This window comes from Lynx rufus, unplaced genomic scaffold (genome assembly GCF_022079265.1).
Source record: "Lynx rufus isolate CCGP_SWC_20201006 ecotype Redwood Valley unplaced genomic scaffold, mLynRuf1.p SCAF_10, whole genome shotgun sequence".
Lineage (NCBI taxonomy): Eukaryota > Metazoa > Chordata > Mammalia > Carnivora > Felidae > Lynx > Lynx rufus.
Window position 1 is genome coordinate 11,965,665 of NW_025814824.1, and position 20,489 is coordinate 11,986,153.

A 20,489-nucleotide genomic window follows, 5' to 3' on the forward strand; every position below is an offset into this window, starting at 1 on the left:
GCCATATTCTCGATCTTTCCAAGAAAGGCTTCTGGCGAGTGATACTCAGCCAAACCGGCCTCAACTATGTGCCAGTGGTTCACCTTCTTCTCCAAGGTCACAGACGTCCCGTGCTGAAACTTTCATAGAGGTGAGAAGGATTCAGGGTATTGGCCACATACAGTTTTAGTTGTCCAGCCGGGAAGCGCTACTCTAACTAAAATAATACATGGACGGGTTTGGAACCTACATTACACTTTGTAAAAAAAGTAAAAGATTATCAGTCTCCTATCATAAATTCCCGTGCGGGGTTTACAGTGTTAAACATAATCATGTTTGCCCCAACAGGCATTGAGAAAAAAGATCTCATCTGGGATAGTAACTTTTAAAAACCTTCCATTTATTTTGTGAAAATAATGAATGTTAAAAGAAAGATAAAGAATTAACCACGTACTTCTCTACGGGCCTTCCAGGATTCTATGTTCATCTCTGAGTTAGCGCTATTCCCCGAAGAGGGTCTCTCGTCAACCATGGTGACTGTGGATATGCGGGTAGGTTTAAAAGCAATCCAAACAATACTTAAATGACTACATAAATGCCGACCAGTCAAGAGACAGTTACGCTGGACCCTAAATAAATTATGCATTTGAGATATGATCTAAGGCCACTGATCCTCCAGGGATTTTGAGGATAATCAAATGTCACTGTTGCTAGATCATACCCTGGGAAAAAAGCCGTTATGTTCGTAATTTCATTTTAGAATTTTTTTTTTAAAAGTTAAAAAAAATTCACATTATACTGGTCCTAAGTCAAAGAACTGCAGGTTTCGTTTCGGCCTTCTGGAACGTGTTTGTCCTTTCAGGGAGGCCTCCGTGTTGCTCACACGTTATATCCTCACGCCTTCGTGAATGCTGAGTCTGGGGGAGCGTCACTGAAGAAAAATGGAATTTCCAAACTTCCAAAAACTCCCCGAGGAGTACTCATGGAATTCTTGGGCCTCACAAAAATGGCACGAATAATTTACAGGTTACTCAAGAAAGAAACCTGAGTGAAACAAACGTATGAGCTTGACCGAGGCTACAGGGTCATAAAGGTCTAAGAATCCTGGTAATTCATTCTCACACTGACTATTCATTCATGGGATCCAAGGGCCAGACAGAGCTTCACGGTGGTGTTCTGGGTGGTTTCTAGTCCCCAGAAAATCCTTTTTCAAGAAAATGTCAATCTACCCTACCTGAAAAACTAACCTCCATCCTCTCTGGTAGAGGGTCGTGGCACCTCTAGCTAATGAGCACCTTTGTGTGGATGAGGAATAGGTACTCCGTTTGTGGGGCCCGACCTCAAGCTGGGCTGCCCCGCGTGGGCCAAGTTCTGACCCCACTAGGCCTCCTGAACGGGTGCCCTTGAGCAGTGAATCACCTGCACAACCATACGTGGCCACCCTACACAGAATACCATTTACCTGGAGAGCTGTGGAATCAGACTGCCAGTTCACAGCCTGGCTCTGAAACTTGCTAACTGTGTGATTTTGGGAAAGGCACTCACCTCGGCTTGAGTAAAAATGCCTCAGTTCTCTCCTGTGTAACATGGGGGTGTGAAGTCCACTTCACAAGATAGATGTGAGGATTCAATAAGTTATTACATGAAGACCGTGTATCTGGCACAGAGTACAGGCTTGATAAATGTTACTACACTTAACTCATCCAAGCAAGAGATGAGAATTATTGGGAAGATCTTTTTTTTTTTTTTCCCTTCCTAAATTTAGAGGACCAAAAGTCTCCTTTAAACTTCATTCCCACTTGAATGGTCCTTGATGGATGTAAGAGGTGTCCTGGACTAGCGGAGAGGAGATTTGGATTCAGATGGAGTATGACCGTTTCTAAGCTGGAAACAGCCCTCAGCCTCCATGCACCCTCTCTTGGGTTCTCAGGGACAGAATCAGCAAAGGTGAGGAGGGAGGTAAGGAATCTTTGACAGGCTCACGGCTGTTTTCTTTTAGTTTAAAATTCTCTGATCATTAAGACTGTGAATAAGTGGTTCTGGCCTTTCTTCCCCACTATGGTCTTACCGCCCAGTGCTTCAAATACCCAAAATGCTAGAAGATTCATGCACGACTCAGTACTCAATTACTTCCTTTTCAGCTCTTACCTTCAACGTAGGTTGGGAATGAAGCCAAGCTTTTTCTTGACTGTAATCAAGACAAAGAGGTTTCAGAAAGGGCAAAGCGTGATGAAAAATGCATTAACACAACTTTATCCATGCAACATGAAAAATAAATAGATCACCAATGACAGATATTAATCAGGTGTCGACCGTTTTTGGTTATTACGGAGAGAAAGGTGTGAACAGACACACACACTTCTTATTAGAGGTTACCCAAAGCCCAGAACATCCATTCATATTTTAGGTAACCTGAAAATCTCACATTCCACAATTAGATGTCCATCTGCTTAAAAAGTTTCTAAGTGAAAAACTGTTAGATGAGTAAAAGCACCAACAATGTGATTATATGTTGAAATCAAGAATTCTCTTGGAGAATTTTATTTCCCTTCAGGTCTTTGCTTCAGTCATCTCTCACTGTGCTAAAAATGTTTGCCAGAGTTTTCCTCTCCTCCTTTTGTCCCTTGTTGGTTTAAAAATTCCATCATGTAAGTGATTAGTATATGTTACCTTAACATAAGAACATAAACAAAGGAGTGAATTGAAAACTGTGGAATTTCTTACACTAAGTAACACCTCACAGCAAGGGTCTTCCAGCAGCATCGTTGGGCTGTGGGCATGATTGGCTAGAAACCTTCTAGAACCTGACTGGATGGCAGTTTCAATGCTAGGTTGCAGAGGAACAATACTTACCATTTGGTTCCTCCCGTAACTGAGTGGCACAGAGAACTCTGAGTGGCCTAAGAGTAGGGAGTTCATTCCCGCTCTCGCCACAGAATTTGTAGCTGATGTGTTGGGGACAGGGTGATGTGAGCATTGCAGGAGAGTGGAGAGCCACTGTCAAAAACAAGACTCCTTCAAATGAGCAAAAAGGAGGGTCTGCAAGGCCCAGGGCTGTCCTCAGAAAGCCTAAAGATTTTCATGGCTAAGAGTCTAGTGGGTATGTCATTTCAATCTGTATGTTTTAGAAAAAGGGTATCTTATACAGCATAGCTGCTCAATGGGTTGACCTGGGTTGATGGTAAACTCTGGGGTGCCTGGCGGCTGGGAGAGGTAGGGCCTAAAAGAGGGGGGACATCAGGGGAACAGCTCTGTCTTGTAGCACCTTTGTAGCAAAGGGATAACTAATTAATAAATACCTGCACAACACTCTAAAAATAGTAGTGTTAACTGTTCTATAAAAAAAAAAGGGGGGAGGCAAACACACCCAGGCTTAAGACTGTTTCAATTCAAGACAATGACAAGAATTCAACACGAATCACACAACATAGCACACAAGGCAACCTGTCAGTAAACCTTCCGGAATGTGCCCGCGGGGATGAAATGGTTCGTCACACCGAAGACGGTGGGTTTCTTATTTCAGAAGGGATAACCTTTAAGGAAACTACAAATACAAGTCCACTGGGAATGAAAGGTCATTGGCTCCTTTTGTCCCTTGCTGGTTTAAAAATTCCATCATGTAAGTGATTAGTATATGTTACCTTAACATAAGAACATAAACAAAGGAGTGAATTGAAAACTGTGGAATTTCTTACACTAAGTAACACCTCACAGCAAGGGGCTTCCAGCAGCATTGTTGGGCTATGGGCATGATTGGCTAGAAACCTTCTAGAACCTGATCGGATGGCAGTTTAAATGCTAGATTGCAGAGGAACCTCTGCATTTATGGAAACCTGTACCCCAAGGAAAGCTAAGATAGGTGGACAGGAAGAAAGAGAACTACAATTTCAACTTCAATGGTGCTTGACATTGGTTTTACTTTTTCGTTGATCCAAGTGAGAAGAAAGGGTCAGTTGAGGGGCAATAGCCAGCTCTAATTCTGGCTACAAACAACAAAAACTGTGTAACTTCGTGGTATGTAGATGGGAGCCAGTCTTCACAAAGACTAAAGATCTTAAAATTAGTATTTCTCAACCACCTTCCTCATCCTTGCCCTCAACAGCAAGGGGCCTGGGGTAGAGAGGGTTTACTTTGTTTAATCAAAATGGGTTGGCCTCCAGGTACACCCAAGAAGCCAACTCAGACTTTCTCGGTCTATTAGGATACTTTTCTGAATGCTCACTTCAAGGACAGTCCCCAGATTTTAGCAGAAGCTACGAAAGAATTACTTGAGTCTAAAGTTCTAAAAGCTGCCGTTTTTATTTAGAGCCACAACGGAGGGCATTTGGTACATTTACTTATTCTCTATTCATAAGCTCATGACTGGCTTTCTTTAGTCTCTGGGGTAGTAAGTTTTTTACGAAAAGAGTTTTGAGAAATGAAAGAATCTCTAATTATTGCACACAAAGAGGATTTTCATCATTATTTCTAAGGATATGCAGAAACATGTGCCAAGTCCTGTAGGAACCGAGAAATAACACATTTGCCTTGCTTATTATATCTGATGAATAATCAAATGCTGAATATTCAGATGTCTGATTAGCCCTTTGTTTCCTCACATGTGGACAGAGATGAACATGAGTTGATCCTTCACATTCAAGAATTAATAAAGCCACAGTCAAGAAGATGAAAGGCCAAAGTCCTTGGGATTTTGCAGGAGACACTAAACCATGTGCAGAGCCAGGAGACCCGACGACTGGAGTCATGACATACAAGTTACCTTGTCCACTCAGCGTGTGGCCTGCAGGCACTTTTTGCCCCAAGGGCAGAAGACCCTGGCATTCAGACCCTGGGCCCACAGGAGCTCTGGATTCACAGCCTGCCCTGACCCCTTGTGGGCCCTAGACCTTGGGTAAGTCACTGAGCTTCTATGCTGCCTCAACCACAGTGTGAGGACAGTGAGTCCTACACCTCACAGAATTACTGTAAGGATTAAATGAGATACTATCTATGATTTGCTTGGCCCGATGCCTGACCACTGTAAATGCTCGAGAAATGGCCGCTTTTTATTAGTTATGATCACTGTGGCCTTGATTCTTTTCTTCTTGTTTCTTGTTCTCACCCATCCATGTACTATGAACAAAGGATAAGGCAGAGCTGTGGGATCTAGGGTCCGGAGAAACAGTGACCTAGTTACCCTCCGCTCCCATGAGGTAGGGTCTGAGGACAAGACCAGAGGAGGACAAAGCGTATTTCAAATTTAAATTTTAATGTTGGTGTGATTTCACAGAAGGCCTCCTTATGTTCGTTTGGGTTAACGTACACAGGTTATTAAAAAACCTACTTCTCCCTGTGTGAATAGTTAATGGCAAACGTGTGTGTACTCAGTGATGCCTCAAGGGTAAATTTTAATGAAGACTCCCTTTAGAAGTGATCTGCCACTCGCTGTGAAGTGGAAACCGCTTCCTTTTGTCGCATTTAACGTAACATGCTTAACAAAAGGGAGGAAAAGGAGACAGTCATTGACTATATGGTTTACCTCTTTCATGCACAGCCTCAGCACTGGCTGGGCTGGAGTGAGCTGAACCCCCCTGGAGACCACATAGACACAGGCCCACAGTTACCCGAGGCCACTTCATAAATAGCTGGGGTGGCACTTGGCTGCGGGTCAAAGGACAACAGTGTGGGAAAAGGCAGCGCCCCCCCTCCAGGAGGAACACCTGCCCTTTTACTACCTTGCTTGGAAGCAAGCATCATTTAGTAGGGCGACCACATGACTTACTGTCGGAGAGGGACACTTCCGGGCTGTGCTCTCTAGGAGTCCTTAGCCACACACGACTATTTAATTAAATTGGAATAAAATGCAAAATTCAGTTCCTCAGTCCCAACAGCCACATTTCAAGAGCTTCCTAGGTGCATGTGGCTAGGGACCACCATATAGGATAGCACAGAACTGAGCATTTCCACCAATGCAGAAAGTTCTCTTGGATAGGGAAGAGTGGAGGGGCGCCTGGGTGGCTCAGTCGGTGAAGCATCTGACTTGAGCTCACGTCATGATCTCATGGCCTGTGAGTTCGAGCCCCACGTCGGGCTCTGTGCTGACAGCTCAGAGCCTGGAGCCTGCTTTGGATTCCGTGTCTCCCTCTCTCTCTGCCCCTCCTCCGTTCACACCCTCTCTCCCTCTCAAAAATAAACATTAAAATTTTTTTTAAAAAAAGAAAGGGAGAGGGGTGCTCACTAGCTGCACTGCTTGCACAACAGGTGTGGACTGGAAACCACCCCAGGTAAACCAGGACCAGTGGTCATCCTGATGTCATGAGAGATATTTCACTTGGGCCTGAAATAAACGGGTACTTAAGAAACCAGTCCATTTCCCAAACTGAGGTTTGTAATACCCCTAGGAAGGATGCTGCTACACAGAGCTCTTCCCCTCCAGTTTCTGGCACTGTCCTGGAGAACTTTCTGGAATGATGGAAATTCTGTGTCATCTCCCCTGTCCGATGCAATAGCCACAAGTGACATGCGGCTACTGAGCACTTGACCTGTGGCCAGCGTGCCTGAGAAGGTGCACTTCCGTGTCGTTTATTGATCAAAATAGACACCTGTGGCCGGTAGCTACCAGGCTGCACGGTGCGGCTTCAATCACCCAACTCCAGGCTGGAGAGGAGAAATCTGCATTTCTCTGCCGCGAGGGGAATTTGGGGGATTTGGGCAGGAAGCTGAAGAAAGCTCACACCAGAAGAGTAAGACAACACACGGGCCGGTGGCTTCTGGAACAAAACGGCACCCTACCTCTTTATTCGAGGAGGCCTCCGCGGGGTCGCTGGGGTGAAGGGGTATGCTCGAAGACTCTGCCCCCAGGGGAGGGGAACTGCCAGGAGACGGGGACTGGAACACAGCAAGGGAAGGACACAGTGAGAATCGGGGGGTAAGGGAACACCCGGCCGGGGCGGGGGCCAGAGGACAGAGCCCCACAGACCGAACAAACGCTTCCTCAGTGAAAAACTTTCTTGCAGAGAAGCTACCAACAGTACATAAAAGGCCTGCGTTTTTCGAGCTCTCTTTTATTTCTGTTCATGTTTTTCATTTTAGAGGTGGGGAGGGGCAGAGGGAGAGACAGAATCTTACACAGACGCCACGCTCGGTGCAGAGCCTGACGCAGGGCTGGATCCCAAGACCCTGGGATCGTGACCTGAGCCAAAGTCAAAAGTCAAACACTCGACCGCCTGAGGCACCCAGGCGCCCCTTGAGCTCTTTTAGATTCCCACCATATTTTCTTGTTTCGTTTATGTTTATTTATTTTTGAGAGAGACAGAGAGACAGAGCATGAGCAGGGAGGGGCAGAGAGAGAGGAGACACAGAATCCGAAGCAGGCTCCAGGTTCTGAGCGGCCAGCACAGAGCCCGACGCGGGGCTCGAACTCACAGACTGCGAGATCATGACCTGAGCCGAAGGTGGACGTTCAATCCACTGAGCCACCCAGGCACCCCTCCCACCATGTTTTTAAAGGAAACTTTTATAGCTTTGCCATTTTGTTCCTCCTTGGGCCAAGTGTTAAAACATAGCAAAAGGCGAATAGAGTCCTAAACGAATAAAGCTAACGGGGATACACATGAGTCTGTGGTTTTTAAAATTCTGACAAAGACTTTGGATACTAATGGTCTTACAAAACCACCTGCCCAAGATTACCTGAATGGAAAAGGAAAAATGAAAGCAGGTATTTTTTAATTAAACATTTTAAAATGTTTATTTTTGAGATGGGGGGAGGAGCAAAGACACACAATTCGAAGCAGGCTCCAGGCTCTGAGCTGTCAGCACAGAGCCTAATACGGGGCTGGAGCCCACGAACCGTGAGATCATGACCTGAGCTGAAGTCAGAAGTTTACCCAACTGAGCCGCCCAGGTGCCCCCAAACAGGTATTTTTACTTTTCATTTTTTTTTTTTTTTTTACTTGAGAGTGAGAGAGAGCACGTGTGAATGAGCAAGGGGCAGAGAGAGAGAGAGAGAGAGAGAGAAAGAATCCCAGGAGGGGGAGAGGGGGAGGGGGAGGGAGAGAGAAGCAGGACTCACCCAAAGCAGGGCTCATATTTTACCCAAAGCGGGGCTCGTGTTCACCCGAAGCGGGGTTCAAACTCACCCAATGTGGGACTGGAACTCACGGACCGTGAGATCACGACCTGAGCCAAAGTCAGATGTTAACGAATGAGCCACCCAGGCACCCTGAACGTGGCAGCTGGGACTGATGACCAGAAACCACACCACCTGTATTTCTCTAGTCCAGATTTCAAGTATTTTTTTCGGATTTAATCCACAGGCCATTGAAAATTCAGAGAAATTTCAGCATCCAAACAATATGACCTTGGCTGCTCTATGAAACAGTTCAAAAATCCTTTATTACGTGATAGGTTTGAAAATAGGGGGTAGAAACATAGCCTCGGGGCATATGGTCCCCATCAGGTGTGTTACTGCCTCTGGTGGTGGCACAGGTAGGTCTTGCTGGACGGGGAACAGGAAGCCCCAGGTGAGGGCCCAACACAGCATGTGCTCCGTAAACACCTTCCCAGTGAACAGCCAAAAAATCAAGCCAGCAGGCCGGAGGGTGGGACTAGTACGGGCGCTGGAAACCCTCCCCAGCCAGTACCCAGACATCTCTGCATGTGCTCCTGAAATCCTGACAGATGAAGGGCATCTTCAGGCAAGCCACAGGGATGCTGAAGAAAGCAGCAGCCGAGGTCCTCTGACGGCAAGGATATACCCCGCTTCACCATTTGTTGAAGTCTGATAGCCTAAAACAGAACCCACGTGACCATCTGTTCTCTGAAGAAGCGTGGCCGTGTGAGGGGAGGTACGTCCCAGACAACGGAAGCCGGGTCAACCAGTGACAGCTGAATCTGTTTCTGATCTCTTGCAACTGGCCCCCTTGGGAAAACCGAGATAGCAACAGCGGCACAGGACCTCTGCATGGAAAAGGAGAATGTTCCACAAGATTGGTTGTGCTGAGTAGGGGAGGGGGTACATTAATACACAGTGGGACTTCGGGGCACCTGAGCGGCTCAGTCCGTTAAGCGTCCGACTTCGGCTCAGGTCATGATCTCGCAGTCCGTGGGTTCGAGCCCCGCGTCGGGCTCTGTGCTGACAGCCCAGAGCCTAGGGCCTGCTTTGGATTCTGTGTTTTCCTCTCTCTGCACCTCCCCTGCTCACTCACTCTCTCTCTCTCAAGAATAAACATTAAAATAAATAAGTAAGTAAATAAATAAATAAATGGGACTTCAATGAGCATTATGTGAAATCATAAAAAAAAATACATCTTTTCCAGAAAGTCTGGATTACAGGAAAACACAGGGGGCACCAAATGACCTGGACGATGATGTGGTGAAATGCAGTTTTATTCACGCTGAGGCTATTCCTGTGAGGCCTGGATTTGATTTCCATGCCCACAGACCTGATTCTGGGCAGGGAAATGAGGACCAATGAGCTTCTTAATCATTCACAGGCAGAAATCAGCCTCTGCCCAGTGAAGCCAAGAGTGTGGGTGCAGGGTAAGAGCAGACGTAAAGGACCCCCTAATTCCACAGCCCCTGGACACAAGAACCGAGTCCTACATGCCTTAAAAAAATCCCACGCAGAAGTTTTTATTTGGCGCCCAAGAGAGCTGAGGGGTACTGGCTGAGGTTAGCTTAGTGTGGACCACTCAAAATTAATGTAGGAAAGTCCTCACGAGATTATAGGGCCTTTAAAGTTTCCCAGTTTTTCAGATTTGAAGAGCTTCCTTAGATATTTACATCTAGGTTTTTCCCCAAGTAATTTCCTCTGTTGCAAAGATTTTAAGGGTCTGGTCCCTGGGAAGCTAGTACAGCTGGTTTTTCTTTAATTGCTTGGTTTGAGGGCTGTGTTACACCTTCACTTAAAAAAGAAAGAAAAGAAAAAAGAAAAAAAATCTTCAAAAGAGCCCCTCAGTTCCTATTTCCTCATCTAACCATCTTCTCTTGAAAATCTTCTAAAAATGGATTCGTTGCAACACTGGGAACATGGGATCATCTCAGGATGATGTGAGAACGCAGGTTATCCAGACAGCAGGCTGGAATGTGGAAGAGGCAGGGCAGACCCCGCAGTGAGGTGACGTGACCAGCGCCCGGAGCCTGCTGGGGCACACGGGAGAGGAGGGACCCACACTGCCCTCATCAGGGACCACTTCCCCCCAGGGCACCACACTCTAGCCTTCTGCATGCAACTAAGCTCACTCACTTTTCCTTCCATTTGCATGTGCAGTTAATGACCTCCATCTAGAGAGTTCTCCCACGTTCTTTCCCACCGTCGATGCTGAACTTGAAAGTACCTATCTTGCTGAAGTTTTCTCAGACTCCACTCACGGTATACGGTTCTCCCCTGATGGCTTGGGTCAAGTTCTGTAATTACGTGTGTGTCTGCCCTCTCCCAAGAACTCTGGCAGGGATCTTATCTTAATCATCTTTGGAATCCAAGGGCCTGGCGGTGGGGCTCATCAACAGTAGGCATTCAGTGAACATTTGCTGAATAAATGCCTTCAGTGTCGTTTCCAGCTTTACCATATTCTCCAACCTGCAGAAAGCAGGTCAACCACTGATCTCCTTCATTATTGTTTCCTGGCCAATGGGATGCCCCCTCCTTTTTTTAATGTTTATTTTTGAGAGAGAGAGAGAGAGAGAGAGAGAGAGAGAGAGAGAGAGAGACACACACAAAGTGCTAGGGGGGAGGGGCAGAGACAGAGACACACACAGAATCCGAAGCAGGCTCCAGACTCCATGTTGTCAGCACAGAGCCCAACGCGGGGCTCGAACCCATGAACCGCAAGATCTTGACCTGAGTTAAAGTTGGACACCCAACCAACTGAGCCACCTAGGTGCCCTGAAGCCCTTTTCTGATAGCACTCCTATGATCTTACGTGTGGAATGTTAAACTTGCATTTTGAATTAGAACTCTGACCTGAGCTCCAGCAAAGCTCTTCTGAAGCTACAAGCTGTCTGCAAACGAAAGGCCCCCCCACCTGGTGGGAACCTACCACTCCCCACACCACTGCTGACAAAGTCAAGGTGGACAAGCGCCTTCAGGGCTGGCACAGCCCCCATGGAGCCTAAACAAAGGTGTTTAGTATTGACTTAAATGTCTGCTTTACAAGCCCTTTGCCCCCTCACTGCCAGCTCCCGCCTTGCTGTACTCTCAAAAGTAGAGAGGGGTGCCTGGGCACCTTGGTTGAGTGTCCAACTTCAGCTCAGGTCATGATCTCGCGGTTTGTGAGTTCGAGCCCCGCGTCGGGCTCTGTGCTGACCGCTCGGAGCCTGGAACCTGCTTCAGATTCTGTCTCCCTCTCTCTCTGCCCCTCCCCTGCTCACGCTCTGACTCTGTCTTTCAATAATAAATTAATGTTAAAAAAAATTTTTTTTTAAAGTAGAGAGAAAACCAGAAACTAGATAACACTTTTTACTTTCAAAGAATGTACTGGAGGCGGGGCGCCTGGGTGGCGCAGTCGGTTAAGCGTCCGACTTCAGCCAGGTCACGATCTCGCGGTCCGTGAGTTCGAGCCCCGCGTCAGGCTCTGGGCTGATGGCTCGGAGCCTGGAGCCTGTTTCCAATTCTGTGTCTCCCTCTCTCTCTGCCCCTCCCCCATTCATGCTCTGTCTCTCTCTGTCCCAAAAATAAATAAACGTTGAAAAAAAAAATTAAAAAAAAAAAAAAGAATGTACTGGAGGCAAAGTGTAACCAATAAAATATGATACAAAAAGTGAGTTATTATTATGTATTTCTCTGTCTGAAGTCTCATGCCTTCTGGGTCACTGACTCGACATTCCATTTTAAGTCAATGAGACCAAGGATGGGAAGCAAAGGTGGGCGTGGAAATTCACAAAGTGCCACACAGGGCGTCTGTAAGGAGGCGTCTGTGATGTCCAAAGACGACTCAGTAACTCCCTGTTCTGGTTCACTGCAGGAGGTCTTAAGCTGCTTGTCTTCTACAGGTGGTGTTCTAGCAGATTCTCCACAACCACGGTCCGAATTTTACTACCACAGCTCTGGGGCTCCACAGAGCAGAGCTCTCAGCTCGAAGAGTCTGGTTCCTCAGGGCCAGGGCAAGAGATGGATAGTCCCTTTGTTAGGCTGGAGACGGCCTCAGGATACAGAAGCATCCAGAGGGAAAGCCAATCACTCATTTCATTTCCAATCGAACATCTCCCGGGGGCACACGCTGTACCTGCTGGCGGGAGAGGTGATATGTGCAGGGAAGCAAAGCGGGCAGAGAACTATTATTCATTTATTCCTTCAACAGGCATTTCTGTGCCTACCTCTGTTCTTGATACTGGCTTGCTAAACAAAGAGGAAAGAGACGCTGTGGTCCTGTCCTATATCCCTTTCCAGATGAGGGGGGGAGGCAGACGTGCGGAGGCAGGGCTGTGGCAGGGATATTCACCTGTACATGGGACGTGGGGCCGGGAGGGCGCAATTCTGCAGGAGGGGACAGGTATACGTGCAACGCTTTATGGGGAAGGGGAGACTTCAGCTGAATCCTGAAAACTGTGCAGTCTTCATGGAGCAGGATGGGATGGGGAGTGGAGGGAATGTTCTGGAAACAGGCAGGGAGGTCGAGCAGCTCTGCAGGAAAGTGGGAAATGAGCTGGCGCTCAAGGACAAGTCACTGGAGCCTCGCTGATGACAAGTAGCCAGCACCTACTCTCTGCCCAGAGGGTGGGGTTTTCTTTGTGAGCCACTGGCCTGTTGTCTTCAGCAGAGAAGGTCAATCTAGGCACTTAGTAACTGTTTCCTCAGTTGGACTGCAAACCCAAAGAACTGAGGGACCGAGTTAACACTTTCTGCTCTTCCCTTCCCTTAATCCTCTCTCCCTTGACATATGCATGAAGAGAAGACTACGGCCTGGAAAAGCTGACTGGATGATAATGAGAACACCCCCCAAACCAAAGGGTCCGCTGGCTCTTTCCAAGTAGACAGTGTTCTTCTCAGAAAAGCCCGAGGACGGAGCACAAAGCAGCGATCTAGAGACATACAGAGATCTGAAGAGACTTCTGGAGAGACTCCACTCACAAGATACACCAAGGAGAGTTCCACTGGGACCGTTCATTCATTTGTTGAACATGGAAATTCTGACAGCGTCTGAGGAGGCCCTGACCCCTGGCCTGCACCCAGGGAGCCCCTTGCTCAGCAGGGGAGACAGACGGACACACAAACACAGGGTGTCCTCTGAAAGCAGTGGCCACTGGGTCCTCGAGGAGAACAAAAGTCACAGTAACACAGAAGCAGCCGCCACTCAGCTGACCACCCACGACGTCACTGTCCACCTCGACCCCTCTCTCCGGCCCACGTCTCTGGCGGCTGGTCTCTGTTGGGGCTCTTGGGACCATGTGGTGCTACAAGGCCACAAAGAAAACAAAACGGAAAGCCAGAAGCCTACAGGCACGCTGCAGAGAAGAGCGAGTACTTCTACGGTAAATAAAAAGCAGGATTTTAGAACGAAGCAACGGGCCCCGTTGGAGGACTGCTCCAACCAGCCACGGATAACTGGGAGAGTTGGTGGAGTAACACCAGCTCACGAGGCGGACGCTAACCTAGCAAGAAGGATGGGACCAGGGGTGCTTTGAGAAAGCATGACTGGAATATCAAATCCATTAAGGGAGGCCCTTGAGAAAACTGTAGCAGCCCTCACATGTCTTTGCTGACACCGTCCTCTTTACGACTAGAAGGATCCCTTCGGATCACGCTGCAGACGTCACCATGTGAACTGAAGAAGGGTTCTACTACATACATTCGATGGCTTTTTTTTGTTTTTAAGTTACAACTCCTCAAATCAATACTTCTCCTTTGTTTTAAGAATTCACAGGTAGGTGAGGGGCGCCTGGGCGGTTCAGTTGGTTGAGCATCCGACTTCGGCTCAGGTCATGATCTCCAGGTTGATGAGTTTGAGCCTCGCCTCAGGCTCTGTGCTCACAGCTCGGAGCCTGGAGCCTGCTTCCAATTCTGTGTCTCCCTCTCTCTCTGCCCCTCCCCCGCTCATCCTCTGTCTCTGTCTCAAAAATAAATATAAAACATTAAAATTTTTTTAAAGAATTCACAGGTAGGTGAAATTATAACCTACATGTTATTAGTCAAAAGATAAAGCAACTAAACTTCTGTTTATAATTTTTAGTATTGTTTCTCAAGATCAGGTTCTAACTAAATCCCCTCTTGCCTCTCCCCATACTTGGAAATTTTGGTCCTCCTTTTTGTTTTATGTTTATTTATTTGAGAGGGAGTCAGAATGCACGAGTAGAGGAGGGAGGCCTGTTGGTTGGTGGAAATAAAAAATTCCTAAGACACAGGATCTGGTCTTCATATTCAACACGATCTGGCCTTCCAATATTAGGGTCTGTTTCCAAAAGCACAATGTGAGTCTAGGGAACATAAGGTCCATTTGTCCTTGGAAAGAGGCTGGGATAAAGAACAAAGAAGAAGGCTGGCATGTTTTAATTTTATAATGTGGCAGAGCAAGTAAAGCTCTCGAGGTTTCAAGATAGCAGAAGGCTCCAGCCGCAGGAGCGGGCAGGCCAGCATCTGAATCCCGCTCTCCCACTCACTGCTCTGACTCGGCGCCGTTACTCATCCTTCTCTGATCCTCCTGAGAATTGAGGAAACCGGTTACTACCCACCTCCTGGGGCGGACATGAGGATTCATTGGCGACCACGTACACAGGGCACCAGCTCAGGGCCTGTGTATGCACAAGGCACACAACCAACGTCTGACGAGTCTTTTAAGATTCCAGCGGCAACGACAATCACTTCCCCCCACGGGGGAGTGCTCACCAGGATAACACGTACCCATGGAGATGCTTTCCTCGTCTCCCTCTTCTCGTTTCCTTCCTTATTAAACTTTGACACATGGCTAAAGTTAAAAAGCACGTAGAAGGCTCTCTAAAATCATACTACAATAGGCTCTAAACTAATTTATAGGCCCCCAGACTCTTACTGGTATCTTGGTGAGAACCGCACATTCCCGGCTACGGCTGGGGGTATATACAACAACCGTGTGTGATTTCTGGCATGCCCGCTGTCTCCCAGTCCAGACAGCATCTTGCAGCGCGAGGGTTGAGGGTGATGCTATCATGGCGAGGGAGTTACAAAGAATCAGGTGCATACGCAGGCGTTAATTTACAACAAAGCCACCCCAAGACCTACCGAGATACCCTTCCGTGAGGACCTTGGTGAAAGACTCCGGCTGGCTCGAGCCAACCTTGACCAGTCCCAGCACACATTGGTCATTTCTTACAAAAACTCAGTGACAAGAATTCCACGCTGACAAAAGGTAGGAGAAAATAATCCTTTAAAAATGACACAGTTTTACCAAATGTGTGACTGGGTTATTTAGTAATTTCACCTGTGTAGAGCGAGACGCAGCACCTGAGAATAAATTTTTATTTTACTTTTATTTGTTTAACATTTATTCTTTTTGAGAGAGAGACACGAGTATGAGCAGGGGAGGGGCAGAGAGAGAGGGAGACACAGAATCCGAAGCAGGCTCCAGGCTCCGAGCTGTCAGCATAGAGCCCGACGCGGGGCTCGAACCCATGTGAGATCATGACCTGAGCTGAAGTCGGATGCTCAACTGACTGAGCCACCCAGGCACCCCATGAGACCCAAGCAACCAAGTGCTCATGGACCTTCTTCACTAGTGCTATGAACTGTGTCCCCCTCAAATTCAGATGTTGAGACCCTAGCACCCAGTGGGGTAGTATGAGGAGACAGGGCCTTTGTGAGGTAATTAGGTCACAGGGATGGAGCTCTCGTAATGGGATTAGTGCCCGTACAAGAAGAGACACAAAAGAGCCTCCTTCCTGTCTCTGCTCTCCACCGTGCGAGAACACAGCAAGAATGTGGCCATCTGCAAATAAGGAAGGGGGTCTAAACCAGTAGCTGACCATGCAAGCACCCTGATCTCAGACTTCCCAGGTTCTAGAACTGTGAGAAGTAAATACATTTTTTTAATATGTTTATTTTGAGAGAGAGAGAGAGAGAGAGAGAGAACGCGTGCACGAGGCAGGGGAGGGGCAGAGAGAGAGAGGGAGAGAGAGAATCCCAAGCAGGCTCTGTGCTGTCCACGCAGAGCCCAATGTGGGGCTTGATATCACGAGAACCGGGAGATCATGACCTGAGCTGAAATCAAGAGTTGGATACCTAACCGACTGAGCCATCCAGGCGCCCCAATTTCTGTTGTTGAAGTCACCCAGTCTGCAGTGTCTTTCTTACACAGCAGCCCAGACTGACTAAGACAACCAGACACCTTTCACTAAGTACCTGTTGACTCCCATTTTAAAATACAACTTTAGGGGCGCCTGGGTGGCTCAGTCGGTTAAGCGTCCAACTTGGGCTCAGGTCATGATCTCACAGCTCGTGAGTTCGAGCCCCGTGGCGGGCTCTGTGCTGACAGCTCAGAGCCTGGAGCCTGTTTCAGATTCTGTGTGTGTCCTTCTCTCTCTGCCCCTCCCCCACTTGTGTTTTGTCTTTCCCTCAAAAACAAATAAACATTTTTTTGTTTTAAATACAATTTTAACAAGCTCTGAGCAATCACGCCCCAATTTAAAAACTTCCGCGGTTCCTGCTTGTGTAGACAATAAATCCCAGACTCCACCCCGGCACTTCGGGCACTCCAAGGTTTGGCCTTAGTTTCTTCACCACTTTTCCCCCTTCCGGTTATTATTCTCTACCATCAAGCCAAACTGAGCTATTTCCTGCTTCCTGTACATAACCTGAGGGTTTTTGTACACTGCCCTCATCCATGTTCTTGTCTCAACTGCACATGTCCATGAGCCTCCAAAGCCTCATTTCCAGTGTTACTTCTTTAGTGAAATCTTTCCTATTCTCTTCGGTGAGTGGGAGCCCTCTCTCATGAGAATTGCTGATGTTTCACTAGTGCTGTTCTTTTTTTTTTTTTTTTTTTAACGTTTATTTTTGAAACAGAGAGAAACACAGCACGAACAGGGGAGGGTCAGAGAGAGAGGGAGACACAGAATCTGAAACAGGCTCCAGGCTCTGAGCTGTCAGCACAGAGCCCGACGTGGGGCTCGAACTCACGGACTGCGAGATCATGACCTGAGCCGAAGTCGGACACGTAACCGACTGAGCCACCCAGGCGCCCCCTCACTAGTGCTGTTCTTATATACGTCAGTTTTTCCTTTATGTTTTATTGAAATACTATAGGATAGTTTAATTACAATGCTTTAATAAGCACTATGAGGGCAGGATGTGATTTATTTTGAGGGAGAGAGAGAGAATGACCACATACATGACGTGAGCAGGGGAGGAGCATACAGAAAGGAAGAGAGAATCTTAAGCAGACTTCACACCAGCACAGAGCCTGACTCAGAGTTCAATCTCACAACCGTGAGCCAAGATCACGAGCTCGGAAGCTTAACCAGCTAAGGAACCCAGCATGTGATTATTTAAGCTTTACGAGGTTCTCCATAAAATATACAACAGGAGCCTGATAAATATGTCGAACACAGGGAAGCACGCACAGACATCGATCCTTTTGTACCGGAGGACAAAGAAGACACAAAATACGTTGATGCACAGAGTTGGTCCTGAACCCACGTAGCACTGCACTTATGTGCTCACACAGTATCAGTACCCAAGTGCAGATCAGGGTTCTGTTCACTGATCCTTGATCATGGTCTCTTTGCTTGTCCGACACTGTTTGCAAATCAGACGTCCTCATGTGACGAGTATTGTGGATACGACAAGAACTCTCAAAGATAGCATTTCAAACAGACCATAATCAAGCACTTGGTCATTCAATTCCTCACCAGGCTGACCACTCCGGTTCTATATGGGATTTCAAAGGCGTGGTTGCCTGTGGCAGGTGATGGGACGTAACCTTCTGCTCCAGGGACTGTGTGGGGCTTCGCGAGTTCCGGCATCCCCGAATAGCTTTTTTGCTGCGCATCTTGGTTGACCCAGCTTTATCCCCTTTCTCAAATAAACACACATTGTTTTCCTCACTGATTTAAGTTGTTTTAAATTCGCCCTGCTCCACGTTAGAGTTATAAAAAAAGAAACAAATATATGATTAGGTTTCTCTTGCTCCAAGACATGTTTGTGCTTTTGAAAATTGAAACCGGTTAAGAAATCCGTAATTACTCACTCTCAATTCAAACTATATTATCAATGCACATTTCTGTTTCCTTAATGTGGTGAAGTAGGAAAGTTAGCACAGACATTGTAGGGGCATAATTATGTCATTAAAATGATAATAGCCTGGGCCTAATGAAGTGTTTTATATACACATTTATAATGGATTCAATTAATACCAACGGAACATTTTGAGATAACTGTCGGTTAAAATATTCTAACCATTTTTATTCTCTCTTTTCCCATGGGGAGATGGGGGGGAGCAGCAGGGCGGGTGCTCCCAAGCCCTGGACCACCTTGGACGTCAGAGACAGCCTTGCAATGCAGGCGTCTCCTCAAAGAGAGGCATTCTCACTGTCAGCAAGCAATTCATTTTATTACCATCAAAAGGGCCTTAAGCTTCTGAAGCCACCGTCTCAAAGGCCCAAAAAAAAAAAAAAAAAAAAAAAAAGGCCGAATTAACTATTAACCAGTGTCATTATTTTAAGTTGAAGTAACTTACCAGCTGATAAAGCCCATCCGGAAATACAGGTTATCTTTTACCCTTTGAAAGGGCCTCACTCTGGGTGTTTGAAATGCATTACAATTTGTGATGGACAAGTGAGGGGGCCAACCTCTTATTTCCCCATCAAGGACCTGCACTTTCCTTCCCAGACCTCCAGACCTGAGTTCCGTAAGAGGAAAAACCGAAGTCACTTGTAGTTTACGTTAAGCGATGCAGCCAAGAGCACGTTATTTGCTGTAATAACACATCACCTACCAAGGACAGCCGCCATGTCTGGAAGGCTTACTATGTGCCGGGCCCTGGTCACGGTACGTTAGGCCCATCACCTTGTCTAGCAAAGCAGTTCCTAATGCGTAAGACACCAAGCTCACTCATCGTCGTTAGCATCGTGAAAGCAAAAGACAACACAGAGAACAGAAGGGGAGGCCACGGGACCCACAGTCACTCTTTTATTAGAACACAATGCTGCCGGGGAGGAAGCAAAGAGCCCAGCATCTACGTGACCAAACGGCCTCCTCTCTCTACAGGTCGTCCTGACCTTCCAAGCAACAGGCGGACCTGGCTGCATTTCCCACCCACCCTGGGGAATGCCCACTCTCCCGCTCTGTTCCTATACCCTGAGCACGGAGGGAAGCGCAGAGAATTTACAATCTCACAGCACGAGGGTTAGAACGCCGAGGGCGACGAGGCAAACATCATTCTGAAGCCCTGGGATCCACCTACCTCTTCATCGTGACACTCGAACTGGTACATCCAAAAATTCTCCATCTCTCCAGGTGCTATCTGGGCAGCAGGGCGAGCTCTGGTGCCTCTACTTGTGAGCTGAGGCTAACTCCTGACCTCAGCGCCCGTCTGGTGGACTGTTTCCAGGGTGTTAGATGCCCAAGTCGATAATGCAACTTGTAACAGGAGATGTGACCACCTCCCGGGGTGTCCGGCTCATCGGCATTAACCCCTGGGCGCCCGAAAGGCCCCCGGCAGTCGTATGTCACTGGTCGCGCGCCATCACCTGATGTCTGTGAGAAGGGGCCAGCCTACCCCTTCTGGCAGTGACGCCTACTATTTCTGGGGAAAATAAACTCGGATCTGAGGTGCAACCAGAAACTTTCACACACTCTAAACTCTGCTACGTTTATAGAACCTGTGAAAAAGCACGCGGCTCATGTGTAAAGGAGGGGTGGAAGGTGGGAAACGGGGGCCCTCTCGGTGCCGGCATCAGAATGCACCTGGGCACATGGTGCCATGCAGGGCCCATGCCTCTGCAGGCCAGGACGCTGAATGTAGACACACCACCCCGTACATTTGCTGCGTGCCCCCAATATCCTTGCACTGCACCCCGAGTAAGGGGGATGTGGCAGGCGAGCCCTACAAACACACCAAAGAAAGCTGTACCCAGGGCCAGCATGGTTTGACCCAAATCAACAGGTAATCTCAAGTCAGGCTCAAGAGCTGGGCCATGTCCACTGGCCCTCGGCAGAGGAGAGGAAGGTCAAGACAAATGCAGGTGGAAAAACGAACTGGAGGAAGCTCGTGGAAACAGGTGGCCAGGGTGGTTCTGAGGGCGGAAGATGGGACACAGACCTCCCGGCGCCAATCTACCTCGTAACAAGCCATGGCAATGGGGAAGGACACGGGTGCAAGAGAGAAGGAGGGCCCAGAGCACCCGCGAGACTCAGCCTTAATGCTGGCTTCAGCCTTTCTTCTCACCAAGCCCTTTATCACACATGCTGACAGGTCTTTCTCTGCGTCTACTTGGTTAGTGAGCTGTGATAGGGTCAAAAGGTAGAAAAAAGAGAAGCCAAGGACCTGAACAGTTCACAGCTGCAAAATCCACCCATGCTGTGGCTTCCTGTGCCGTGGCCAATTCTGCAGGCCAGGGTTGGA

General features: G+C 47.7%; 1 protein-coding gene across 8 annotated transcripts in view; it reads right to left on the reverse strand.

The window, feature by feature from the left end:
• APBA1 (amyloid beta precursor protein binding family A member 1) overlaps window positions 1-20,489 on the reverse strand; it is a 207,696-nt gene that overhangs the window by 32,174 nt on the left and 155,033 nt on the right. For 7 of the 8 annotated variants that reach the window (XR_006966147.1, XR_006966145.1, XR_006966146.1 and 4 more), the window contains exons 3-4: window positions 6,751-6,846; window positions 2,128-2,167 (exon numbers count right to left, since the gene is read on the reverse strand). Coding sequence is in view for 5 of the 8 variants with exons in the window: in XM_047101886.1 (XP_046957842.1) it covers window positions 2,128-2,167; window positions 6,751-6,846 (136 nt within the window). In the remaining 3 variants the exon portion in view is untranslated. The remainder of the gene's footprint in view (window positions 1-2,127; window positions 2,168-6,750; window positions 6,847-20,489) is intronic. The other variant, XM_047101879.1, reaches the window with a different exon arrangement.